At 49.1% G+C, this 23,091-nt stretch overlaps 1 protein-coding gene across 3 annotated transcripts in view; it reads right to left on the bottom strand.

Annotated features, from left to right (window-relative positions):
* The window catches only part of DYSF (dysferlin), a 231,419-nt gene that overhangs the window by 76,219 nt on the left and 132,109 nt on the right, over positions 1-23,091 (bottom strand). For all 3 annotated transcript variants that reach the window (XM_027839970.1, XM_027839971.1, XM_027839972.1), the window contains 3 exons: positions 12,357-12,450; positions 11,698-11,775; positions 124-305 (listed from right to left, as the gene is read on the bottom strand). In XM_027839970.1, the coding sequence (XP_027695771.1) occupies positions 124-305; positions 11,698-11,775; positions 12,357-12,450 (354 nt within the window). The remainder of the gene's footprint in view (positions 1-123; positions 306-11,697; positions 11,776-12,356; positions 12,451-23,091) is intronic.

Here is a 23,091-nt window from a genome sequence, read left to right as displayed (position 1 = left end):
AGTCAGGTCCTGGTCACTGCACCAGACCACCTCCTTCCTAATCACGAGGACCTCCTCATGATGCTCTGGGCTTCGGACAGGACCTTTGGGTGGGGTGGAAAAGCCAGAGGGAGGTAGACTCACATAGGTGTCATGATCGTACAACTCCACCACAATGCTGGGGGGGTTCTCTGAGACAGTCTTGGGGTCTCCGAAGATCTCAATCTCGTAGAAGATGAGCGTCTGGTCCCAGGTGGGATTCAATGCATTCTTCACCACCACCGTCTTCTGGCTTTGATGGAGGAAGGAGACGATGGCATACGGGTCTGTGTCAGGCAGTGAGGAAGAAGAGATAGGACAAAGTTGTGAGAAAGCAGATCTCTGACTCATGGTGGAAAGAAGTCAAGCCATTGGGGACCGCCAGGACTCATTAAAGAGAACCTGGGGAAGAGGGAGAGGCCGGCCACCTGAGCCAATCATCTCTGCAAATGAAAGCACTGAAGACCTCAATGGGCAGTCCAGTAAGGAGTTCATCTCCAAATGGGGAGAAGACTCAGATTCTGGTCCTTGGAAGTAGTTGATGTGATACAGACAGGATGTCAGAATGAGGATGGGGTGACCAGGCTGTGGTCCACCAGGCAGCTCCCCCCCAAGACCCTTTTACCAAGGCATCTTTTTATTCAGGCACAACTTACTTCCTCCCCTGCTGTACCCCACTACCTACTGCTTCCCCTTTCCCCCTCCTCCCAGGGGACAAGGGTTCCTAGGTAAAGAGCAAGGTTAGCCTCTCTGGAGATGGGCCACCACCTCGCCAGTATTCTGCACCATTCCAGGACACTGTACCCATCACTACCAAATTCTGTTCAACTAATTTATCCAGATCCAAGAATTCCTGGCCATAGTTCTGCCTGGGGATACTGATGCAAGACATCAAGACCCCAGCTTGGCTCCTAGAGCCACAGCTGAGTGTCAAGAAGCATGTATTAAGCACCTACTGTGTGCCAGGCACTGAGAATAAGAAGAAAAGTAAAAGACAGTCCCTGCCCTCAAGGAGCTCACAGTCTAGTGGAGAAGATGGCCAGGCAAGCAGCTATGAACAAACAAGCTAGTGATGATACAAATTGGAAATAATCCAGAGAGAGAAGGCGCTAGAGTTGAAGGGGATGGGGAAAAGCTTCCAGGAGAGCCTGTAAGGAAGCCAGGGGGGAATGAGGAGGGAGAGCGTTCCAGGCACGGCCAGACAGAATGCCCAGAGATGAGAGATGGGGCGTCTCCTCCAGGGAACACCCAGCAGGTCAGCATCACTGGATCAAAGAGCACGTGCTGAGGGATGAGGTCCATTGAGTCCAGCAGAGAGAAAGGGGCGCATGGTCATAGCTGGACTCCAGGGGCAAGAGTCTGAGAGGTGCTCAATGAACAGAGAAGGCAGCTTTGAGGCCAGTGAAGGATAACTGAAAGTTAGGAGAGGAATTTTAGGGGAAAGAAAAGGAAGTGACTTCCTCACTCGGGACCACCCAGGAAGAGCTGAGGGAAAGAGCAGGATTTGGGGACTAGATCTCCCATGAACTGAAAACAGCCTTGAATGTTTGCCCTAGGGGATAGGGCATGTTCTGAGGAAGGTGGATGGGGCTGCCCATTTGTCCTTTCTCAGATCGTGGGGATAAGGCGGGGAGGAGGAGTGGTCAGGTCTTCTGGAGAGAGATCAGATTAATGAAGAGGACACTGGCCGTGGAGTTTCAGGCCTGGCTCTATTTACTAACTACTTGTGTGACCTTGGAGAAGTTTCTTGACCTCTCTGGGCCCCACTGTCCTCATCTGTAAAATGAGAGGGTTGGATTGGATGAATCTTCCAGCATCCCATGACATTCTGACTCCTGGCTTAGCCTCCAAGGCACAGACCCAGGCAGGGTAAGAGATGCCTACAACCTTAGACCTGGCCAAGAGCAGCGTTAGCGTCTTCTAACACAAATAGTAATCACTAGCATTTATATCATGCTCTAAGATTTATAACGCACTTTGCAAATATGATCTCTTTTGTTCTTCACAACAACCTTGCGAGGTAAGTACTATTACTGGCCCCATTTTGTAGATGAGGAAACTGAGGCAGACAGAGGTTAATTGGCTTGTCCAGAGTCACATAGCTAATGAGTGTCTGAGGCAGGATTTTACATCTTCCAGATAAACAAAGGAACAATGGGAACCCTTCCCCTCTCATCCCACACACACTCTCTAGTCCTCCTTTCTATGTTGTCTCCCCCACACCAATTAAAACAGGTCTTTTTTGCTTGTATTTCTCAGTGTTCAGCACAATGCCTGGCACATTGTGAGTGCATAATATAGGCTTTATCAATCCATAATAATAATCATTAACACTGATGTAGGGCTTTAAGGTCCACAAAACAGGGAACAGAGCCAAGATGGCAGAGGAAAGGCAGAGACTCACCTGTGCTCTCCCCTCTTAATAACTTTAAAACAACACCTCAAAATGAATTCTGGAGCAGCAGAACCTAGAGAAGGATGGGGTGCAACAATTTTCCAACCCAAGACAACTCAGAAGGTCAGCAGGAAAGGTCTGTCTCACTGGGTGAGTTAACCGCAGTCCAGCCCAGCCCAGGCCTTTCCTGGCAAGCCAGGCTTTGAGGGTGACTGAATCAGGGGTGGTAGCTTCCAGAGCTCTTGGCCCACAGATGGTGAGTGGGTTGGACAACTGGTCAGAAGGAGATTACAGGGGACTGTGCTGGGACTGGGAGCAGAACTCTGTTGTGTTGCTCATACATGGCTCTAGATCACAACCCCAGGGTAAGGATGAGCACTAGCAGGAGCAGGGGCCCTGGTCACAGTTCCAGGGTAGAAAAGAGTGCTTGTCACTCACAGACCAGAGCACAGGCCAGGAGAGTAGTGACCACACCTCTCCTTAGATCATACCACCTTGGAAGAACTGGAAACTTACAAACCCCCAGAATTTGCTCTGAAAATAGCAGCACAAAAAAACCTGAGGCTTGGCACAGTACCCCCGCCACCCCAGGAGCAGAGTCCAACTTTAACATAAAGTTAAAAGTCAAGAAATAGGCTCAAAAATGAGCAAACAACAATAAAAATAACCTGACTATAGAAAGTTACTATGGTGACAAGGAAGATCAAAATACAAGTTCAGAAGAAGACAACAGTGTCAAGACAGCTATACCCAGAGCCTCAAAGAAAAAAGTAAATTGGTCTCAGGCCTCAGAAAAAGAACTTTTGGAAGAGCTCAAAAAGGATTTTAAAAATCAAATATGAGTAGAGGGAAATTGGGAAAAGAAATTAGTGATGCGAGATAATCATGAAAACAGAATCAACAGTTTGGTGAAGGAGGTACAAATAAATACTGAAGAAAATAACATCTTAAAAAACAGAATAGGTCAAATGGCAAAAGAGGCATAAAAATCCAATGAAGAGAAGACCACCTTAAAAAGTAGAATTGGCCAAATGGATAAAGAGGTGCAAAAGCTCACTGAAGAGAATAATTCCTTAAAAAATTGAATAGGCAAGTGGAAGCCAATGATTCCATGAGATATCAAGAAACAATAAAACAAAATTATGAAAAAATAGAAGAAAATGTGTAATATCTCATTGGAAAAACAATTGACCTGGAAAATAGATTGAGGAGAGATCATTTAAGAATTATTGGACTACTTGAAAGACATGATAAAAAAAAAAAGAGCCTAGACATCATTTTTCAAGAAACTATCAAAGAAAGTTGCCCTATCATAGAACCAGAGGGCAAAATAGAAATTGAAAGAATCCACCAATCACCTCCTGAAAGAGATCCTAAAATGAAAATTTTATTATAATTTTATTTTATAGGAATATTATAGCCAAATTCCATAGCTCCCAGGTCAAGGAGAAAATACTGTAAGCAGCCAGAAAGAAATAATCCAAATATTGTGGAACCACAGTCAGGATAACACAAGATTTAGCAGCTCCTACATTAAAAGAGAGAGGAGGGCTTGGGATGTGACATTCCAGAGGGTAAAGGAGCTAGGATTACAACCAGGGATCACTTACTCAGCAAAATTGGGTATAATCCTTCCGGGTAGGAAATGGATATTTAATGAAATAAAGGGCTTTCAAGCATTTTTGATGAAAAGACCAGAGCTGAATAGAAAATCTGACTCTCAAATATAAGACTCAAAAGAAGCATAAAAAGGTAAACAGGAAAAAACAGGAAAAAGAAATCATAAAGAATTCAAATGAGAAGATGATACTTGTAACTCCTAAGAACTTTGTCATTATTAGGGCAATTAAGAGTATATATAGACAGAGGGTACAGGGGTGAGTTGACTATGATGGGATGATGTCTAAAAAAATAAAATTAAGGGATGAGAAAGAAGAATGCACTGGGAGAAGGGGAAAGGGAGAGGTAGAAGATGGTAAATTATCTCACATAAAAGAGGCGTAAAAAAGCTTTTACATTTGAGGAGAAGATGGAGGTGGCAGACAACAGCTGAACCTTACTCTCATCAGAATTTATTCAAAGAAGGAATAACATACACATTTAGGTACAGAAATCTATCTTACCCTACAGGGAAACAGAAAGGGAAGGTGTGTGTTGCGGGGGTGGGGCATAATAGAAAGGAGGGTGGATTGGGGAAGGTAGTACTCAGAAGCAAGATACTTTTGAGGAGGGACAGGGTGAAAGGAGAAAGATCAAAGGAAACAGGAGGAAAATAGGATGGAAGGAAATACACAGTAATCATAAAAAATAAAAAAAAATTACAGTGTGTCTCTGATAAAGGCCTCATTCCTTAAATATATAGAGAACTGAGTCAAATTTATAAGAATACAAGTCATTCTCCAATTGATAAATGGTCAAAGGATATGAACAGGCAGTTTTCAGATGAAATCAAAGCTATCTGTAGTCACATGAAAAAAATGCTCCAAATCACTATTGGTTAGAGAAATGCAAATTAAAACAACTCTGAGGTGCCAACCCACACCTTTCAGATCAGCTAATATGACAGAAAAGGAAAATGACAAATGTCAGAGGGGACGTGAAAAAATAGGGACACCAATGCATTGTTGGTAGAATTGTGAACTGATCCAATCATTCAGGAGATCCGTTTGGAACTATGCCCAAATGGCTATAAAACTGTGCATACCCTTTGCCTCAGTAATACCACTACTGGGTCTGTATCCCAAAGAGATTTTTTTTAAAAAGTGAAATGACCTGTATGTACAACAATATCTACAGCAGCTCTTTTTGTGGTAGCAAGAATTGGAAATTGAGGGAATGCACATCAGTTGAGGTGGTGGTGGTAAATAAAGTGGTGGTATATGAATGTAATGGAATACTATTGTGGTATATGAATGTAATGGAATACTATTGTGCTATAAGAAATGATAAGCAGGATGCTTTCAGAAAAACCGGAAAGACTTCCATGAACTGATGCAAAGTGAGGTGAGCAGAACCAGAACATTGTATGAAGTGACAACAACATTGTATCATGATCAGCTGTGAATGACTTAGCTCTTCTCATCAATATAGTGATCTAACACAATTCTGAAGGACTTACGATGAAAAATGCCATCCATCTTCAGTGAAAGAACTGATGGAGTCTGGATGCAGATTGAAGCATCTTTTTTTTTTTTATACTTTATTATTCTGGGGATTCTTTGTTCTGTTTTCTTTTACAACATGGCTAATGTGGAAATATGTTTTGCATGATTGCACATGTATGACCTATATCAAATTGCTTGCCTTCTCAATGAGGAGGGGAGGAGAAAGAGGAAGAGAAAGAAATTAGAACTTAAATTTTAAAAAACAAATGTTAAAACTGGAAAAGAACGATTGTTTTAAAATTGGTCCACAAAACAAATATTGTCATTTGATCTTTGCAACAACCTGAGAGGCGCTATTATCATCCTCATTTTGTTGATGAGGAAACTGAGGCAGAGAGAGGTTAAGTGACTTGCTTAGGGTCACACAGCTGGTAAATGTTGGAGGCAGGATTTGAACTCTAATCTTCTTGACTCTAAGCTCCCCACTCTATCCACTAGCTGCCTACCTATGCTGGTATCTAACTATTCATACATATATATATATATATACATATGTGTATATATATATATACACATACATGCTGGTATCTAACTATACACATGCTGGTATCTATCCATATATATATATATATATACATATACATATATACATATATATACATATATTAATGATCTGGGTTCTGGAGCAGGAGAAGGCATTAAGTGGATTATGTGATGGGGAAAGGCAGGATGAACTCTACCCAGGGCCAGACCAGAGCCAAGCCCCCTTAGCCTTGGCTAGGACCACCTTCCCTACAGCCATACTCACACACACACATGCACACACACGCTCACACAAGCACGCACACAAATGTATGTGTGCAAGCACTCACACAGCAATGCATACACGCACGTGTGCGCACTGCACTCAGGCATGTGCACATGTCCAAGCGCGCACACACCAATGCACGCACACATCCACACGAGCATGCACGCACGCACGCACACACACAGTGGGGAGTCCCGAGCATCGGCTGCGGCTGGAGCTTGGACCCAGGCCCTTGCCTCGCTCCCCCTGGCCCGGCCCAGCGGCGTCTGTGCGCTTAATGAAGCCCCGTCTGGCCGTGATATCATCAGCTCCATGCTCGGCAGAGAACCTCTCCCTGATTCCAGGAAGGGAAGGGAGCCCACATTCGGATAAATAGAGCCACAGTATATTAAAGGCCGCCCCTCCAAAAAGCCCCTTTTGTTCCAGCCCCCCGCTCCTTCCCCGATGCTTTATTTTTATAAGCGGGAGGCCCCCAGTCCCGCCAGCGTTTCAACAAAGACCACAATTGGGCATTGTAGCGGTGGGGCCCGGGCTGCTGCTGGACCCCCACCCCGACTCCCCTCCAGCTGCCCCATGGGCCGGGGCAGAGAGGGGAACGCTTGGGAAGCGGGCCTTTTAAAAAAAATCCATACACGCACATGCACGCACGCCTGCACCCCCGGGAGGGGGAAACGCGCGCGCACACACACAGACACGCGCACACACAACAAAGGCATTGTGGCGAGCAGACACTGCTGCATTGTTCACGGCTGCCCTGGGTTTTCCCCCCAAAGTGTTTGGAGGGGAGGAAGGGGGGAGGGTCGGGAAGAGAAATCCAGAAAAGAGCCGCCTTGCCTCCTTCAGGAAGGCAGCCGAACCTGGTGGAGTGGAAAGACCCTTGGACTTGGCAGGAGACCTGGGTTCACGTACTAACACTAACCAGCAGGTAGCTGAGCCTCGGTCGGTCAGTCAGTCAGTAAACATATATTATGTCCCTACTGCGTGCCGGGCACGAAGCTAAGTGCCTGCTATCGTCCTTGGGAAAATGCATTCTACTACTTATCACATACGTGACACGGGACACTCGTCCAGGGGTCAGTTTCCTCAAAAGTGAAAGGAAGGGATGAGATGGGATGAGATGGTCGTCGATGTCTCTTGCGGCTCTGAACCTATGTTCCGATGACCCCCGCCAATGCCCTAGAGCAATGCAAGGTATTGTTTTTACTTCTTTTGGAAAAGCAGGAAAGGAGGAGCCTCTAAGGAGGTGGGGGAGAGGAGAGAGGAGAGAGGAAAGAGGGAGAAAGCCTCCAGGTCGCCTTGGGGTCTTCCCCGGCTCCCACGGCCAGCATCACTCCTCAGACTGCTGCCCGGAACCAGCCTATGCAGAGCCACCTGGCCCGGGACTTCCCTGACTGGTCCAACCTGTGATTCCATCCACCTGGCAAGGCCCTCCTCTCAGGCAGAACGCCAACCTGTCTACAACTTCAAGTCTGAAAGAAGTGACCACAGAGCACTTCCCCAGGGTCCCCCAGGCAGTATGGGATAGAAGCAGGTCTGGAGCCCAGGTCTTCCTTCTCGGAGACCAGCCCTCTCCCCACCGTGCCTCAGTGGCATTCCTCTGAGTTGGGGGAAATGGAAGCAAACGCTCAGAAGGCCAGATGTTGACCTTCAGGCTGCCCAGGGGTAATACACTAAACTGAAAAGGATAACCTTGACTTCGGCTCTCTCCTTCCCAGCTCCAGAGGGCAGGTCTGGGAGCTATGTCCTGAGAGGCAGGTTTTAGTCCTATCACTGACAGCTATCCTAATGTGGCCTGGGCCACTTTGGGAGGTAGTGAGCTTCCCATCACTACAGGTCTCCAAGCAGTGGCTAGAGACATTGTAGATTTTATTCTTGTACAAATACAGGTTGGCCAGACTCAGACGTGTCAGAGGCTGCACGAGGCCCCCCAAATGTGGTCAGAAACAGATGAAAATGCCGCTCCCATCTGAATTTAACGTGTTGATATATTAATAAAAGAAGAAATATATAGACATATGTGGTTTTCTAAGTCAATATGCAGCCCACGGGAATTCTTACGTTTGACTGAGCAGACCCTGTTTCTATTTGATTTGGACACCGCTGGCCCAGATGCCCGCCAAGGGCACTTCCAAATGGCACGTTTCCTGAAGTCCTGACTTACAAAGCCCAGGGTTCAATGCTCTGTTAGATGGACCTCTTCTCTTCCAACACTGCCACAGAAATGCCAGATCTAGGGCTGGGAGAGACCTCAGGTGCCATCTAGCCCATCCCCCTAATTTTACCCCAGAGTAAACTGCAAGTTAGGGGACTCAGTCAAGGTCTTACAGTTGTATGATGATATTGAGGTCCCAAAGAGATTTCCCAACATCCCCCCAAGGTAAGCCAGGTCAGCATTAATCTTCCCCAAAGACAGATGGAGAAACTGAAGCTCACAGAGGTTGGGGACCTTGCCCAAGGCCATGTGACACACTGGTAGAGTTGGGACACGAACCCAGGACCTTCCACTATGTCCCATGGACCAGCCCCTCACCTACGTCCACTTCTAGGGCTTCTGACTGAGGGTTGGAAGGGAAGGGATGATGAAATGCCCTCCTTTTAAACCAAGACACTTAAGGACCGAGTGCCATGCTCATGGGGAAGATGTAATTCAGTAGCAGCAGGAAGTGCAAGGCTTGGGGGGCCGAGGGGAATTCGTTCCCTTTGGGCTGGTGCTTTGCCTTGTCCTCGAAGGAGACGCTGTCCAGCTTAGGCTGGGCTACAATGAAGAGCACGGCAGGGCACGGGAAGGTCGAAACATTGGAGTTTTTCCTGAGTCAGATTTCACAGGTCAATGTCGCTGACTCGTCCCTCAGCACCCGCACTTGAAGGGCTGAGGGCTCCCCCAAAGGGGCCATGTGGAGACACAGCCTCATCCCAGCTCACTCCTATAACATGCCCTCACCACTAAGATAAAAAAAAAGTTCCCACCTGAAGCTTAGGTTCCATCAGCAAATCCCACCTGGCCCTGCTCACCCGCCCAGCCACCCCAGCTCGGAGCATATTCATTGGGGGTGGGGGGGCAGGGAAACAGCCCTGATTTAGTGTTTGGGAGTGAAAATAAACACTGGAGGTTTTTTGGCCCCAGCTTTCCTTTCCAGCGGCTACTCAATCAATTCTTTCATTCACACCCGACAGGGAGCCTCAAGGAAGTTTGCTTGGCAAAGCCCCCGAAAGTTTGCAGAGTGTTTATTTTGGGGGGGAGGGCAAAAGGGGCAGAATGGAAAGTGTGACATTTCCTCTGATCCACCCCACCCCGACCTCCCACTCCCCTCCCAGTAGTGTCCTCTGGGGCCAGGCAGAACAAGGCCAATCCCTCTTCCATGTATCAGCCTTCATGACCCCCACGCCCACCCCCAAGCCTTCTCCTCTCCAGGCTTCCTTCCCTCACTGCTCATATGGTAGGGGGGACTTGAGGCCCTTTCCCATCCTGGCTGCCCTCTTCAGCACACTCCCCAGCTTACCAATATCCTTCCTGAAATGGGATGCTGACCACAGCACTCCACTCGTGGTCTGACTAGGGCGGAAGACAAGAAGACCTCAGCTCCAGAGGACCTTTTCAGGCCTGGAAGCTGGAGGACAATGAGGACAGCCTGGTCCTCAACTGGGCAGCAGCACGGGGATGGAGGAGACAGGTGACCTGCTTGTGCCCAGCCCAAGGGACCGGGTCCCTCTGCCTCGCTCCCGCAGCCTCTCCCTGGTTCCCCAAGGAGACTGTCTTTCCTGCCCGAGGCGAGCCCTGCTGGTGCTCCCCATGGCCAAGCTGAAGTCGCTTTGAGCTCATGGAGGGGTAAGGGAATGAGCTGCCTCGTCCACTTGCTCAGGGCTTAGGCGAGACTCAGCCTACAGAGCAAACTGATTCTCCAAAGTCTTGAAAACTAAGCTGGGTCCCAACTTTTCCATATGTCTCACAACGCACTCGATCTGACTCCTGGCTACTCTCTTCCTTCCAATGAGCATGCACACACACACACACACACACACACACACGTACACACACACTTACGCACCACCCCTGGTGACGGCTCATAAATCTCCAAATGTGCCCAGGGTGCTGGAGAGCGTGCTCAGGGCCAAGAGAGCGGAGGGCTAATGGGATCATCAGTCACAGCCTGACAGTTCCCGGGCTGATGAAATATGGCTCAGCGCAGGGACAGGGGAGGGAGGGCAGGCAGGCGCAGCCAGCAGCTCCCAGGAACTTCCTCCAGCTGAGGCTGAACTTTCTCCAGGCCAGCGCTCTCCGGGCCCCCCACTCTGTCTTCCTGAGGGCTGTGCCACTGGACCAGCAGCCCCTTCCCTCTTTTCACCTTCTGTGCTAAAGCCCCAGCCCCTGCAAAGGATGTGGATTCTTGGAGTCAGCTCAAGACAAGACAGAGCCCCACATAAGTCCCTGCTGGCTGCTCCCCTGTGTCTCCTCCCCATCTCTCCTCTTGCCTGTGACAATGGCCCCCTTTCTCATTCCATGCCCCATGAAAAACTCACCAACTCCTCTCAGAAGTCTGAAGGAATAAAAAGATCAAGTGGATGGATGGATGGATGAATGGAGGGATGGATGAATACCTAGCTCATAGACATATTTACTCTACTGTATTCAGCTGGACCTCTCATCTGCATGGCTCTGTCATCAGTATCACTGGCCCATGACTTTTGTATGTGTCCTACACATTCATTCATTCATTCAACGAGCATGTACTAAGTGCCTACTATGTGCAAGACTCTCAGTGTCTATACTGTGTCCTATTCATCCATTCATTCACTTATTTAATTAGCATTTATCAAGTGCCTACTATTCCCAAGGCACTGACTTATGCCCTATAACCTATTCCCTCGATGGTAAGTGAAAAACAATGCAATCTTTGCCTCTACATAATAACTAATAGCAAGCATGTATATAACATGTACATAGCATGTTTTCAGGTTTGCAAAGTCCTTTACTTGATCCTAACAACCCTGAGAAATAGGGGCTACTATTAGCCACCTGCATATCCCACAAGTCCATGGATACCTAGGATGAGGTCACTCAGTTTGAAGTTAGGGGGCAAGGGCATGACCTCCAGGAAGAAACAAATGCCCACAAACCCCAAATTTTTAGGCCGAAAGCAATCCCAAAGATTAGGCCAGGGCCTGAAAGAAATTAGGCTGGACCTAAAGAAACATATGTCTTGTTTCCTTCCCTCTCAAAAAAAGGAGATTTCCCAGGACTTGTCTTAAGGAAAGAGGTCCAACATATTAGACCTCTGTCATTTACTATCCAAGAAGACATCTCACAGAACGATTTCTCTTCCCACATCCCCTGTCGCCATATCCCCAAGGTAGGCCTGTACACATGTACATACCAGAAAAGCTGTCCTTGTCCATGGCGGGCAGGTCTCGTGCCTGGTACATGTAGCAGCGGAGATGATAGCGGTTCCCATCTTCATGGAAGGGGAAAGAGAGGAAAACTAGGGTGAGCACCTGGGTATGGCTGCCGGACTCAAGTTCAGAGGGCTTGGGAAGTGAGAGGTGGACTCAGGTTGGACTCAGGGGCCCCTTCCAGGTCTCTAATATTCTAGAATCCCAAGATTCTCTTGATAGAGGTAGGAAGTGCCATGGCTGGCCAGGGTAAAGAGAATGTCTCTGAAGTGTCTTGCAAACCTTACAGCCCTCTAAAAAGTCAGATGTTATTATACACAAGATAAACAAACTCAGATTCATATAAATGCACATCCACATATGTACATACAGATACATAAAGATACACAAATACAAGACATAGAGACACAGTCATCCACTTCACACTCACATACACACACAAAGACCTACAGACAAAGTCATAATTATCCACATACACACAGATACACGCAGACACTCTCACTCATATACATCTACAGGGACACAAAAACTCAGGGCACATCCATCCACATCCAGGTACTGACAGAAACACAAACACAAGGTCCCCATCACAGCCCCTGCCCTCCCTTCCCTTTCACTGGACACATGACCCAAGACCACTTACAGTCAAAGATGCAGGAAATGGTGGGCCTGTTGACGCCAAAACTCAAGGTGGAGACTGACTTGGAATCTTCACTCTTGTCATCCAATACACCGCCCTAGGGGAAGGAGGAGAGTCGGTGCACCTGAGACATGCTGAGCCCCCCAGGGACAGACCAACTCCCAAAGACAAGGCCAGTCTCCTGACCCCGAGTCCATTGCCTCCACGTTCTTCCCACATTACTCCGGCCCCATCATCCTACTCCAACCCCTGACTAGGACCTCTTTTGTTGTGTTGCTCTCCTGCTCAAAAGCCTTCGATAGTAACCTATTACCTACTGCAAGAAGAAAAGGCAAAGTTTTCAGCTTTGCATCAAAGGCCTCCCCACACACACACACACACACACATGCACACAATCCAACACCAGCCTCCTTTCACAGCCTCACACAAACTCCTCACCTCAGGCAGGTAGGTCCCCTCACTACCCCAGGGAACACATTCATTCCCTCCCTCCAGGCTTTTGCTTTGGGATTGGCCTTCCTTTCTGCCTGCCCAAAGCCTTACTCATCTTTCCAGGCCCAACCTAAGTCCCACTTCCAAGAAATCTTCTCTCATCGGTCCAATCCAAAGGATTCTCTCTCTCTTCCGACACCCAATAGCTCTCCCCTGAACCACACAACTCAGCACGGCCTGGCATTGGTCCCTATTGCTTCATGGAGTCTCACTGCCCCAAATGTGAGATTTCCCAAGGAGAGGAGATGAAAAATCACTTCTCTTTTCCTCTTCCACAGCACCAAGCATATAGTAGGTGCTCAATAAAGACTTGTTATATTGATACAACTAATCACCACCAACTAGGAAGAAATATGGTGTCTCCTCTCAGGAAGCTCTTGGTCTGGTGGGAAGGCCCAGCTACCACCTGCAGGGAGCCCGTGTTCTGATGGGGGAGACAAAGAACCTGCCCTCAGGGATGTCCTGGTTTAACGTGGGAGATTCAGCCCTTCCTTTAGGAGCATCTGGTCTGATGGGAAAGACTACAAGGAGCTCTGGTCCAAGTCACCTTCTTCTGTGCCCACAGTTAACTCACTCTCACCTGGCCAAGCCCCAGCTCAGGAGTCAGAAAGTCAGAGAAGGTTGTTCTGGAAGAGGCCTTGGAGATGATGTCATCCAACGCCCTCCTTATCCCAAGAAGGAATCGGAGATCCAGGCCTTGGGACCAAAGTCCAGGGCCTCAGCCCAGAGCTCTTCCTCCTTCCTGAGAAAGGGACTTCCAGAGGTGACCCCTCACATCCCATCCTGGAGATCATGCAGGGCTCCATTCAATGAAAAGCATCTGACAGAATTGCTCCCCGTTTCTCGGAAGGAGGGGGAGCCAGTCACACCCTAGGCCAGCACAGGGCTGTGTTGGAGGCCGCCTGGCCCCACCAGCATCCCAACGGGAGCACTAAATCTGTCAGGCTAATTGCCTTCGGAGCACGCCAGGTCAACCCAAGCCAGCATTCCCTGGCCAGGCCCAGCCCAGCCTCCCCTCCACTCCCCGCTGTGGTCCTGGTGTGTGGGCTGCCTCTGTCTAAGCAGAGAATGGGGGAGAAGAGGGGAGGGATCCGGTCAAGACTGCCAGCGTTCCCTGAGGCCTGGAAGAAATGGGGCATCCAATCAGCGGGGTCCCCACCATCCCGTCCCAGGCTCAGGTAGATGGACAGACTCAAGAGGAGCAGAGCCCAAGAGAAAGAGGGAGGGGGAGACTGAGGGTCAGAGAGAGAAAGGGAAGCTAGGCTAGCAGCTGTCCAAAGACAGCATCTTGGGAAGCTGAGAGTGTGACTTGCTCATCACTGTGGAGCAACAGGGCATAGAGAGAGAGAGAGTGAGGATGCACTGGCCAGCCAGACCCAAGTGGATGTACAGAGGGGTGGGGAAGGGAGGAAAGTTTGGTTGCTTCTTCCAACCCATCCCCGTATTTCCCCAGTTTCCACGAAGGGGACTCCAGGTTGCAGGGGGGTGGGAAAGAAGGCACCTGCCTCCCCAGTCCACAATAACCCACATTTGGAAAGAGCAGTGCACCGGACATCCTAGGTACCACCCACCCAACCAAGTGCTTTCCCTATTCCCAGCACCCCCAATGGTTATCACCCTGTCCAAACTAGCTTCTGTTTACTTATCTATGTTTTATCTGCCTTCCACTTTGTCTCTGTGTGCTCCGCACTGGGCACAGTGTCCTGCACCTCATAGATGCTGAATAAATGAATTTGGATGAGAAGAATAGAATGGCTTTGCTTCAAACCAATAATGAAGCGGAAGACCTAATCTGGGAGGGCCTGGGGGGACCCGCCTATCTCACCCCCTCCTGCCTTATCACCAGCTATGCAGCTCCTTTCTCCTGCTCCATTCTAGGCTCAGGAGGGCAAGCCAGCAGCACCACTCAGCCTTAGGAAATCTCTCTCCTTCTACAGTGTCCATTTGGTTCATATATTCCTCAGAGAGCCGGAGAAGGGTTTACTACTTCATTTTAATAAATCTCTCCTGCAAAATTACCCCGAGTTTGGGGACAGGAGCTTCAATTCCCTTTCCCTTTCAGTTCTTGCTGGGATAAATAGGGGACTGAGCATTAACAGGGACAGTGCAGTGTCAAAAGAGGCACGGTGTGTGATGGTGATGAGCAGGTTAAACCTTAGAGGGGCCATACTGTAGAAAAGTTCACTACAGATAACCTAGGGCTTGGGGCAGGGTAGGCTGAGGGATGGGGGGAAGATGGTCACCATTCATATAAGCCCATTTATGTTACAGAATTTCACTTTACAAAATCTGAACCTCAAACTTAACTCATTTTCAGGCTGAGGCATATTTGCACTACATGTCAGATAAGTAGAAATGACTTTTCCCTTCACTGTCAGAGGGCTGTGGGTGCCCTGCTCCTAGAAACACAGCTCCTCCCACCCCCTACCCCATCCCCTCACCTCCTCGTTCAAGCCCCGAGTGCTTTAGAAAGTCATTCTGGGCCAAGGGATACAGGGGCTGTGTAAGTGGTTGTGAATACACATGCACGCATACATATATAAGAACAGATACATACACCCTGTGTACATATAAGTACATACATATGTGTGTATATACACACAGAGGTATCGTGGATTAGAGAGCCAGCCTCCGAGGTTCCAGTAGCACCTGAGACACATTCTCTGGGACCCTGGACAGGTCACTAAAACCCCTTAAGGGAAAAGATCATTCTGTTTTTGTATCCCTGACCCCGGCCTGGTACAAAAAAGGGAACAAATGAATGAATGAACAGGAAAAGGAACGTGTCCCAGAGTCTAGTTCGGCTCCATTTTTCCAGGGGGGAATCATCTCTCCCCAGTGACCTTTAGGTGAAGGGTAATAAACATTGTGGCCCAGCTTTGTGACCCACAGGATCCCAAAGTGGACACAAAGAGAGGGGATCTAGATTCAGGACAGGTTCCGGTGGGCAGCATGTGGTAACCATCAATCAATCAATCAACAAGCATTTATTAAGCCCCTACTATGTGCTAAGCACTGTAAATAATCATGGAAAGACCCCAGTACATGTTGCAAAAATGCTCCCAGTTCCATAAACCAAAGCAATCCCCTGATGGGATGGTGGCCCCCACCTGCTCCCCCACCTTAACTTCTTCCTCATCAAAGGTTTTCAACTGATTCCATCGTGAAAGACCAGCCCTGTATAATTCAAGACCCACATATTAAGTGCCTACTATGAGCCAGACTGTGCCAAGCGCTGAGGATACAACGACAAAAAAAGAAATATTTCAGCCCACAAGAAGCTTCCGTTCCACCAAGGGGCTACAGAAACGTGAGGGCATGTTGAGAGGGAGAGAGAGATAACAGCCGGGGCCCCAGCTCTCATCCCCAGGCCTCGTGTTCAGGCCAGAGGGACACGTGTCCATGTGCGGGTGCGGAGGTGGCCTTTGAGCTGGGCTCAGAAAGAAGTTGAGGACTCAAAGAGAATCGCGCCTCCACTGATTCTCCAGGCTCTTCCTCCTCCTGGCCCTCCCCTTTCCACTTGAGACACCTGAAACTCCGCTCTCCTGGCTCCCTTCCCTTCCCCTGTGCCCGGGATGACTGGGATTTGCCTTCCCCGTCCCCAGCTTCCTTCCACCTCCAAGATCCCCTTTCGGTGCTGGCTCTCTTCTCAGAATGTAAGCATCCTGGGGGCAGGCCCTGCCTTGTCTGCTTGTTTCTGCCACCCCGGCACTCAGTACAGAGCAGCACTTTGTCTTACGCTTAGCCCTCCTTCTCCTCCCAGGCCCGCTGGACCCTCTAAAGAAGGCTTTCCTTTCTGACCAGTGGGTGAGCCCTTGTCAGAGCGCGAGGTAGACCAGGCGACCTCAGCAGTCCCAGAGTCTTTGTGGACACAGAGGGAATGCAGAAGGGCCTGGGCCCCAGCTCCCCCCTGCCCTGAGGCAGTGGCCTCTGGGGCCTCCTCGGGGTCCCCTTCACCAAGGACACTCCCTCTCTGGTCATGTTGGCTTTTCTTTTCAGAGAAGAAGGGAAAAAAAGCAAAGACCCCCATTCTGCAAGTGGAGACCCAGTAGGAGCTGCCTCAGTGCTCCCGACGTTGTTAAGTTCTGGGCTGAGGCCTCTGGATACCGTCCCTCGCCCCAACCCAACCCCGGCCACAACCACAAGCTTCTCTGCCCGCTCCCTGCTAAGCCTGTGGTAGAGAATGATGGCAGGGTCAATGGGAGGGCAGGGGAAATGGAATGTGGAACTCTAGCCCACGGAGATCAAAAGCAGAAGCGGGGAAAAGAGGGGCAGAGGGCAGGGTCATGGAGGTTGTTGTGGGTGTCTGTGGGGATATGCTGGAATTGCACGTGGGTGCACCTAGGAACACGTATGTATGTGTACACACATGTACACATACTTAGGTATGTGGATGGAGGGGCAGTTAGGTGGTGCACGGGACCTGGAGTCAGGAAGACCTGAGTTCAAATTCAGCCTCTAACACTTACTAGCTGTGTGACCCTGGGCAAGTCACTTCACCTCTGTTTGCCTGTTTCCTCAGGGATAACAATAGCATTATTGCTTGGGTTAAATAAGAGAACAACTGTAAAGTATTTAGCACAAGGCCTGGTATATAGTCAGCGCTATATAAATGTTAGCTATAATGATAATGATAATGATGTATCAATGTGTGTCTGCCCCCTGCCCCAGATGCCCACTCTCTATCTCCTCATCCCATGCTCCTGTTAAAAAATACAGACTAGACCCCTCGAACAGAGGATAGACATAGTGAGGATGGAGGTATGGCCTGCATCTTATCTGATGGGAGAAAAACGGCCCTTGCCCTCTGAAAGCCTACACTCATATGGGAGAAACACAGCCCATGCCATCCGGGAGCCTCTGATCTGGTAGGGAAAACCCAGCCTCTGCCCTCAGGAAGGCCACAGTCTGATGGATCCCACTGCCTCTCACCTCCTTGTCTTTCCACTAATACTGTCCACCGGCGCAAGAGGAAAAAGAACAGCCAACATTAAGGATCCAAACAAAAGGAGAGCCATGTGTAGCCAGGGTTTCCAGAGGCAGGAGAGAGGTTCCCATGGTCTAGGAAAAGCTGGGGAGTGGTGACATCCATGGGAAGATCCTAGCTCTGGGACAGGGCTCCAGAAAGAACCTAGCAGGCAACAGACAGGGAAGAGGAGGAGATCTCAGTTTTCAACATGATTTGGGGGGGCCCTTCTCTGCACCCCAGGAAGGATCTGTGCTCCCAGCAGCGCTTGGGGGACAGCAAAAGCCGGAGACCTCTCCAACAGTCCTGCTCTTCTGCCAGGCCCCCTGCCCACCTGTGAACACAGGCTGCTGGGGGGAACTGAGGTCTTGAGAGGAGGGAGCCAAGAGCAGAGAGCCAACCGTGAAAAAGTGAGGACAGACAAAGTCTGCCAACAGGGAGTTTTCTGAAGAAGAAATCAAAGCTATCAATAATCACATGAAAAAATGCTCTAACTTACTCCTGATTAGAGAAAGGCAAATTAAAACAACTCTGAGATACTACTTCACACCTATCATATTGGCTAAAACGACAGAAAAGAAAAATAACAAGTGTTGGAGAAGAGATGGGAAAACCGGAACACTAATGTACTGTCGGTGGAGTTGTGAACTGATCCAACCATTCTGGAGAGCAATTTGGAACTATGTCCAATGGGCTATAAAATTGTGCATACCCTTTGACCCAGAAAAACCTGTACTAGGTCTGGATCCCAAAGAAATCGAAGAAAAGGGAAAAGGACCGATCTGTACAAAATATCTATGGCAGCTCTTTTTGTGGTGGCAAAAATTTGGAAATTGACAGGATGTCCATCCATTGGGGAACGGCTAAACAAAGTGTGGTATATGATATATGGAATATACTATTGTGCTATAAGAAATGACAAGCAGGATGGTTTCAGAAAAACTTGGAAAGATTTACATGAACTGACCCAAAGTGAAATGAGCAGAACCAGGAGAACGTTGTACATAGCAACAGCAATATTGTACAATGATCAGCTTGAATGACTTAGCTGTTCTCAGCAACATAATGATCTAAGACAATTTTGAAGGACTCATGATGAAAAATGATAACCATCTCCAGAGAAAGAATTGACGAGCTTTGAGTGCAGAATGAAGCAGATTTTTTGCACTTTTTTTTTGCTAATATGGAAGTACGCTTTCCATGACTATATATGTATAGTGGATGTCACATTGTTTGCCTTCTCAATGGGTGGGGAAGGGGCTAGAGAGAAGGGAAGAATTTGGAAATCAATTGTTTTAAATGAATGTTTAAAAAAAAGCGAGGACACGGAGCCTCAGAGCAGCTGCTAAGATGACGGATGGCAGACTGAAGGAGGATCAGAGGAGCACAGAACCAGAGAGCTGGAAGGGACCTCAGAGACCACCTAGCCTAATGCCATTGCTTTTACAGATGAGGAAACCGAGGCCCAGACAACAGAAGGATTTGCCCAAAAAATAAATGAACAAAATAAAATTCACATATATAAATGCGCACTCAGTTCTCACAAATAGTGACCGCAAGTACGCACACACAATTCAGGCACACATATAAACCCCCCCCCCCCAAATGTACACACATATTTCACATAAACCTTTCTGGGCACACAGGGGCATGTGTGCGTACACACACATGCACACACACCTCTTACCCAAGGCTAGGACATCACTGAGTCTCCGGGCTCTGGCTCCAAGCCCAGGCCTTCCTTGGGGATGTTAGCAGGTGCTTTGAGGCGCCATCACCTCCCTCCAGTTTAGCTCAGATTAAATGGGGGAAGGGGGGTGCTTAAGGACTGAAATTCCGACACTGGCCCAGAGCAGACTCCTCTGTAATTCCTCTTCTCTCCTTTCTACCAGTTCTCATCCAGCTCGGCCCGAGGCCGCTGCCTCCTGGGCAGGTCCGATGCCATCTCCCCAGGAAAACAAAAGCTTTGAGGGCTGAGTGAGCCAGAGCTGGGGACGAGGCTCTGCCTTCATGCTGGGCCCAGGTCCTCAGTGCCTCCTCAGAGCCCCCACACAATCAAGTATGACTTTGCTTGGGCCCTACCCTGGAAGGGACCATGAACGTCCTTTTAACAGACGCAAGACAAAGTCTCCCAAGGCTAGTTTGGGGCATAGCGATACCTAGAGCCACGTCCATCAATTTTCCTGCCCAGAGCAAGTAGCCTCAACTCAGTTGAGGTTGGGGAGGGGGCAGCAAGCTGGACACTGGGAGGCTGCCACCTCGGCAGGGAGATACGGGAGAGGGGAGAGGCAAGGAGCAAAGCAGACCAAAGACTTCCTAAGGGCAACAACTGTTTCTCCCACCGTGACTTGAGTTCCAGAAAACACGTATTAGATTACCTAGCAGACTAGGGGCTCCAGAGGCCAAGGCTTGTCCCTACTAACAGCCCAAGGCCACCCCAAAGTCAAGGGCCATAGCTTCCCTGTGGTCCATCTGCTCCAGGCAGAGCAGACTCCTCCTCCAGGGAGGGCCACTTACAAGCCAGGTGACCCTGGACAAGTCACTTCACTTGGAGAATGAGGGGTTTGGCCTCAGAGGTCTCTTTCAGCTCCTGAGCTAGGATCCCTCCGACATCTACTCTAGGGTTTCTTGGGGATGACTGAGGGCCGAGAGGAGAGAGCCAGGTTTCCTCACTCGGCGATTTTAGCCACTGGTTCTCTGCCTTAGCTCGATCAAGTCCAGCAGGACTGTGTTCCTAGGCTGGCAGAACGCCCAGGGGAAGGCAGGGGTGTTGCTGAGGACTCTGGCTCGGGCTTTCCCATAAGTGCTCCTGGGAAGACAGGCTCCCCACCAGCACCTCCCCTCCTCTCCTTGCCCAAGCCTGGAGTGCCTCAAAAAGCTATTCTGAGCTGTCCCTCCCAAGACAAACGGGCCAAGGGAAGAGGATGGACTCTGGAAAAATCCAAGGGCATGGGAGCCAGCCTGAGCCAAGGGAGACAGTCTAATTCCGTGAGCTCATCCAATGCAGTCACTTGCTTTGACTTTCCCAGGGAGCCCTGAATGTCAAGCAGAGGGGCAGCTGGACGGGAGCAGGAGGCAAAGGAGTAGGAGGAGGAGGTGCTGGAGGGGAGGAGGAGAAGAGAGGCAATTTGCTATAATAGCGGCTTTGTGTTCCACTCCCAGGTTCTCTGGGAATGCCAGGAAGATTATGAAACCCGGTGTCTTTGGGAACGCCAGGATATTAGCTGGAAAAAGAATAATACTCAAATAAAATAATGCTCGGGATGGAGACTGCAGACAATTACCGTTGGCCCAAGGCTGGGAGCCAAGGCCTCCTGCTCTGTGAAAGGAGCCAGTAGGGTGGGGATGGGAGCAGGGAGAGGGCTGAGGCTGCGTGTGTTCATTACCAGACAGGGTCTGCCTTCCAAGGAGCTGTCTTCACAGGGGGACAGGAAGGGCCAGGCCCCAAAGCTCCTGCCCTGCGAGAGAGGACGACGTGCTGGGGAAGGGGAAAGGGGGAACCAGACACAAAGGGCCCGGGGCACCACGGGCCTGGAGGCCAAGGCCCCCCTTCAGTCTCCCCCTGAGGGACAGTGGGGGTGGCCGGTAAGGGATGGCGGTCACTAGGGGACAAGACGGGGATGAGACACAGCAGGGGTGAGCCAGGACCACAACTGCAGAAAAAGGAAATAGGTCAGATGGCTCTCCCCCGACCCCCAGTACACAAAGGACTGCACACACACCCCTGTGAGTGGTTTGTCTGAGAAACATCCCAGGCGTCACCCCCAGACTGAGCAGAGAGTGAGCGATCATCCAGAACAAATCGAGAACCCCCTTCTTTGCACTCCTACGGCCCCCACTTGAGTTCAGACCCTTGTCAGCTCTCAACTGAGTTTTTCCAATAGATTGCTTCTCTCTGCTTCGGGTCTCTACATTTCCTGCCCCCTCAAGCTATCCTCAGGTGCTAGGCCTGGAGTCAAGAAGATCTGAGGTCAAATCAGACCTCAGATATTTACTAGCTGTGTGACCCTGGGCAAATCACTGAGTCCTGTTTGCCTCAGTTTCCTCCTCTGTAAAATGAGCTGGAGAAGGAAATAGCAAACCACTCCCATGTCTTCACCAAGAAAAACCCAAAATGGCGTCACAGAGAATCCAACATGACTGAAATGATTGAACGACACGGCCATAAATTCCTCAGCCAAGCATTGAAGGACCTCCATAGTCTAATTCACACCTAATTTCCCCATTTATTCTACACCACTCATCCTTCACCCACTTCACATCCCAGACAAACTGGCCTGTTTGCCCAGTGCCATGCAGCCCTCTCTAGTCATGCGAGTTTACACAGACCATCTGCTATTTACTACCTCTGTGACCTAGGATAAATCACTGACTCTGTCTGGGCCTCAGTTTCCTCAACTGTAAGTTAGGGAGGTTGAACTATACAGCCTCGTAGGTCCCTCCGAGATCGACATCAACATCACCTAACCTTTCTGAGCCTCAGTTTCCTCATCTGTAAAATGAGAGGGTTAGACCAGATAGCCCTTCCAAGCCCCTTCCAACTCTAAATCTATGATGCTAAGCAAGAAGCATTATTGTGTCTCAGTTTCCTCCTCTGTGAAATGATAGACCAGACGGCCTCTGAGATTCCCTCCAGATTTAGAACTAGGATCCAATGTCTGTCCCCTGACCCGGGCAAGTCACTAACCCTCTCACAGCCTCAGTTTCCTCATCTGCAAAATGGCAATAATTACAGTGCCCACTTTTTTACAGGATTGTGGTGAGAATAAAGTAACGTATGCCGCATGCTTCAGAGACTTTCAAGTGGCACAGAAGCAATTTACTGTTCCAATTGACCGTGAACTCCTCGAGGACGGGAACCAGGGCCCTTCTTGGTATCTTCAGCGCTTAGCACGGGGCTTGGCACACACTCGGTGGTTAATAAATGTTTATTGACTAATGGACTGAGTGATGCATGTCTGTGAGTACGAGCTTATTGAAGAACATTTGTTTAGTGATAGGACTGAAGGACGCTAGCTTTTCTTAGGGCCAATGCAAAAATGATTGTGTGTGTGTGTGTATACGTGCGCTTCAAATTCTGATCTTTTAGCCAGTCTTTGTCTACATTAGCCAGAGGTTGGACATCAGCCAAAGAGTTTACTAATCAAACTTAATTATCCAGAAAATTTAGAGAATTGTGGGTGGGAGTGAAGAATAGGATGTGGGGTTAATTGATGCTTACCCAGAAAATATTTCAATTTTAACCTGGTTGAAAATCTCCCCACTACAAACGTTCTTGCC

This window comes from Vombatus ursinus, unplaced genomic scaffold (genome assembly GCF_900497805.2).
Source record: "Vombatus ursinus unplaced genomic scaffold, bare-nosed wombat genome assembly UNPS02014837.1, whole genome shotgun sequence".
Lineage (NCBI taxonomy): Eukaryota > Metazoa > Chordata > Mammalia > Diprotodontia > Vombatidae > Vombatus > Vombatus ursinus.
The sequence above is the reverse complement of the archived record's forward strand: the minus strand, read 5'-3'. Positions and strand labels throughout refer to the sequence as shown.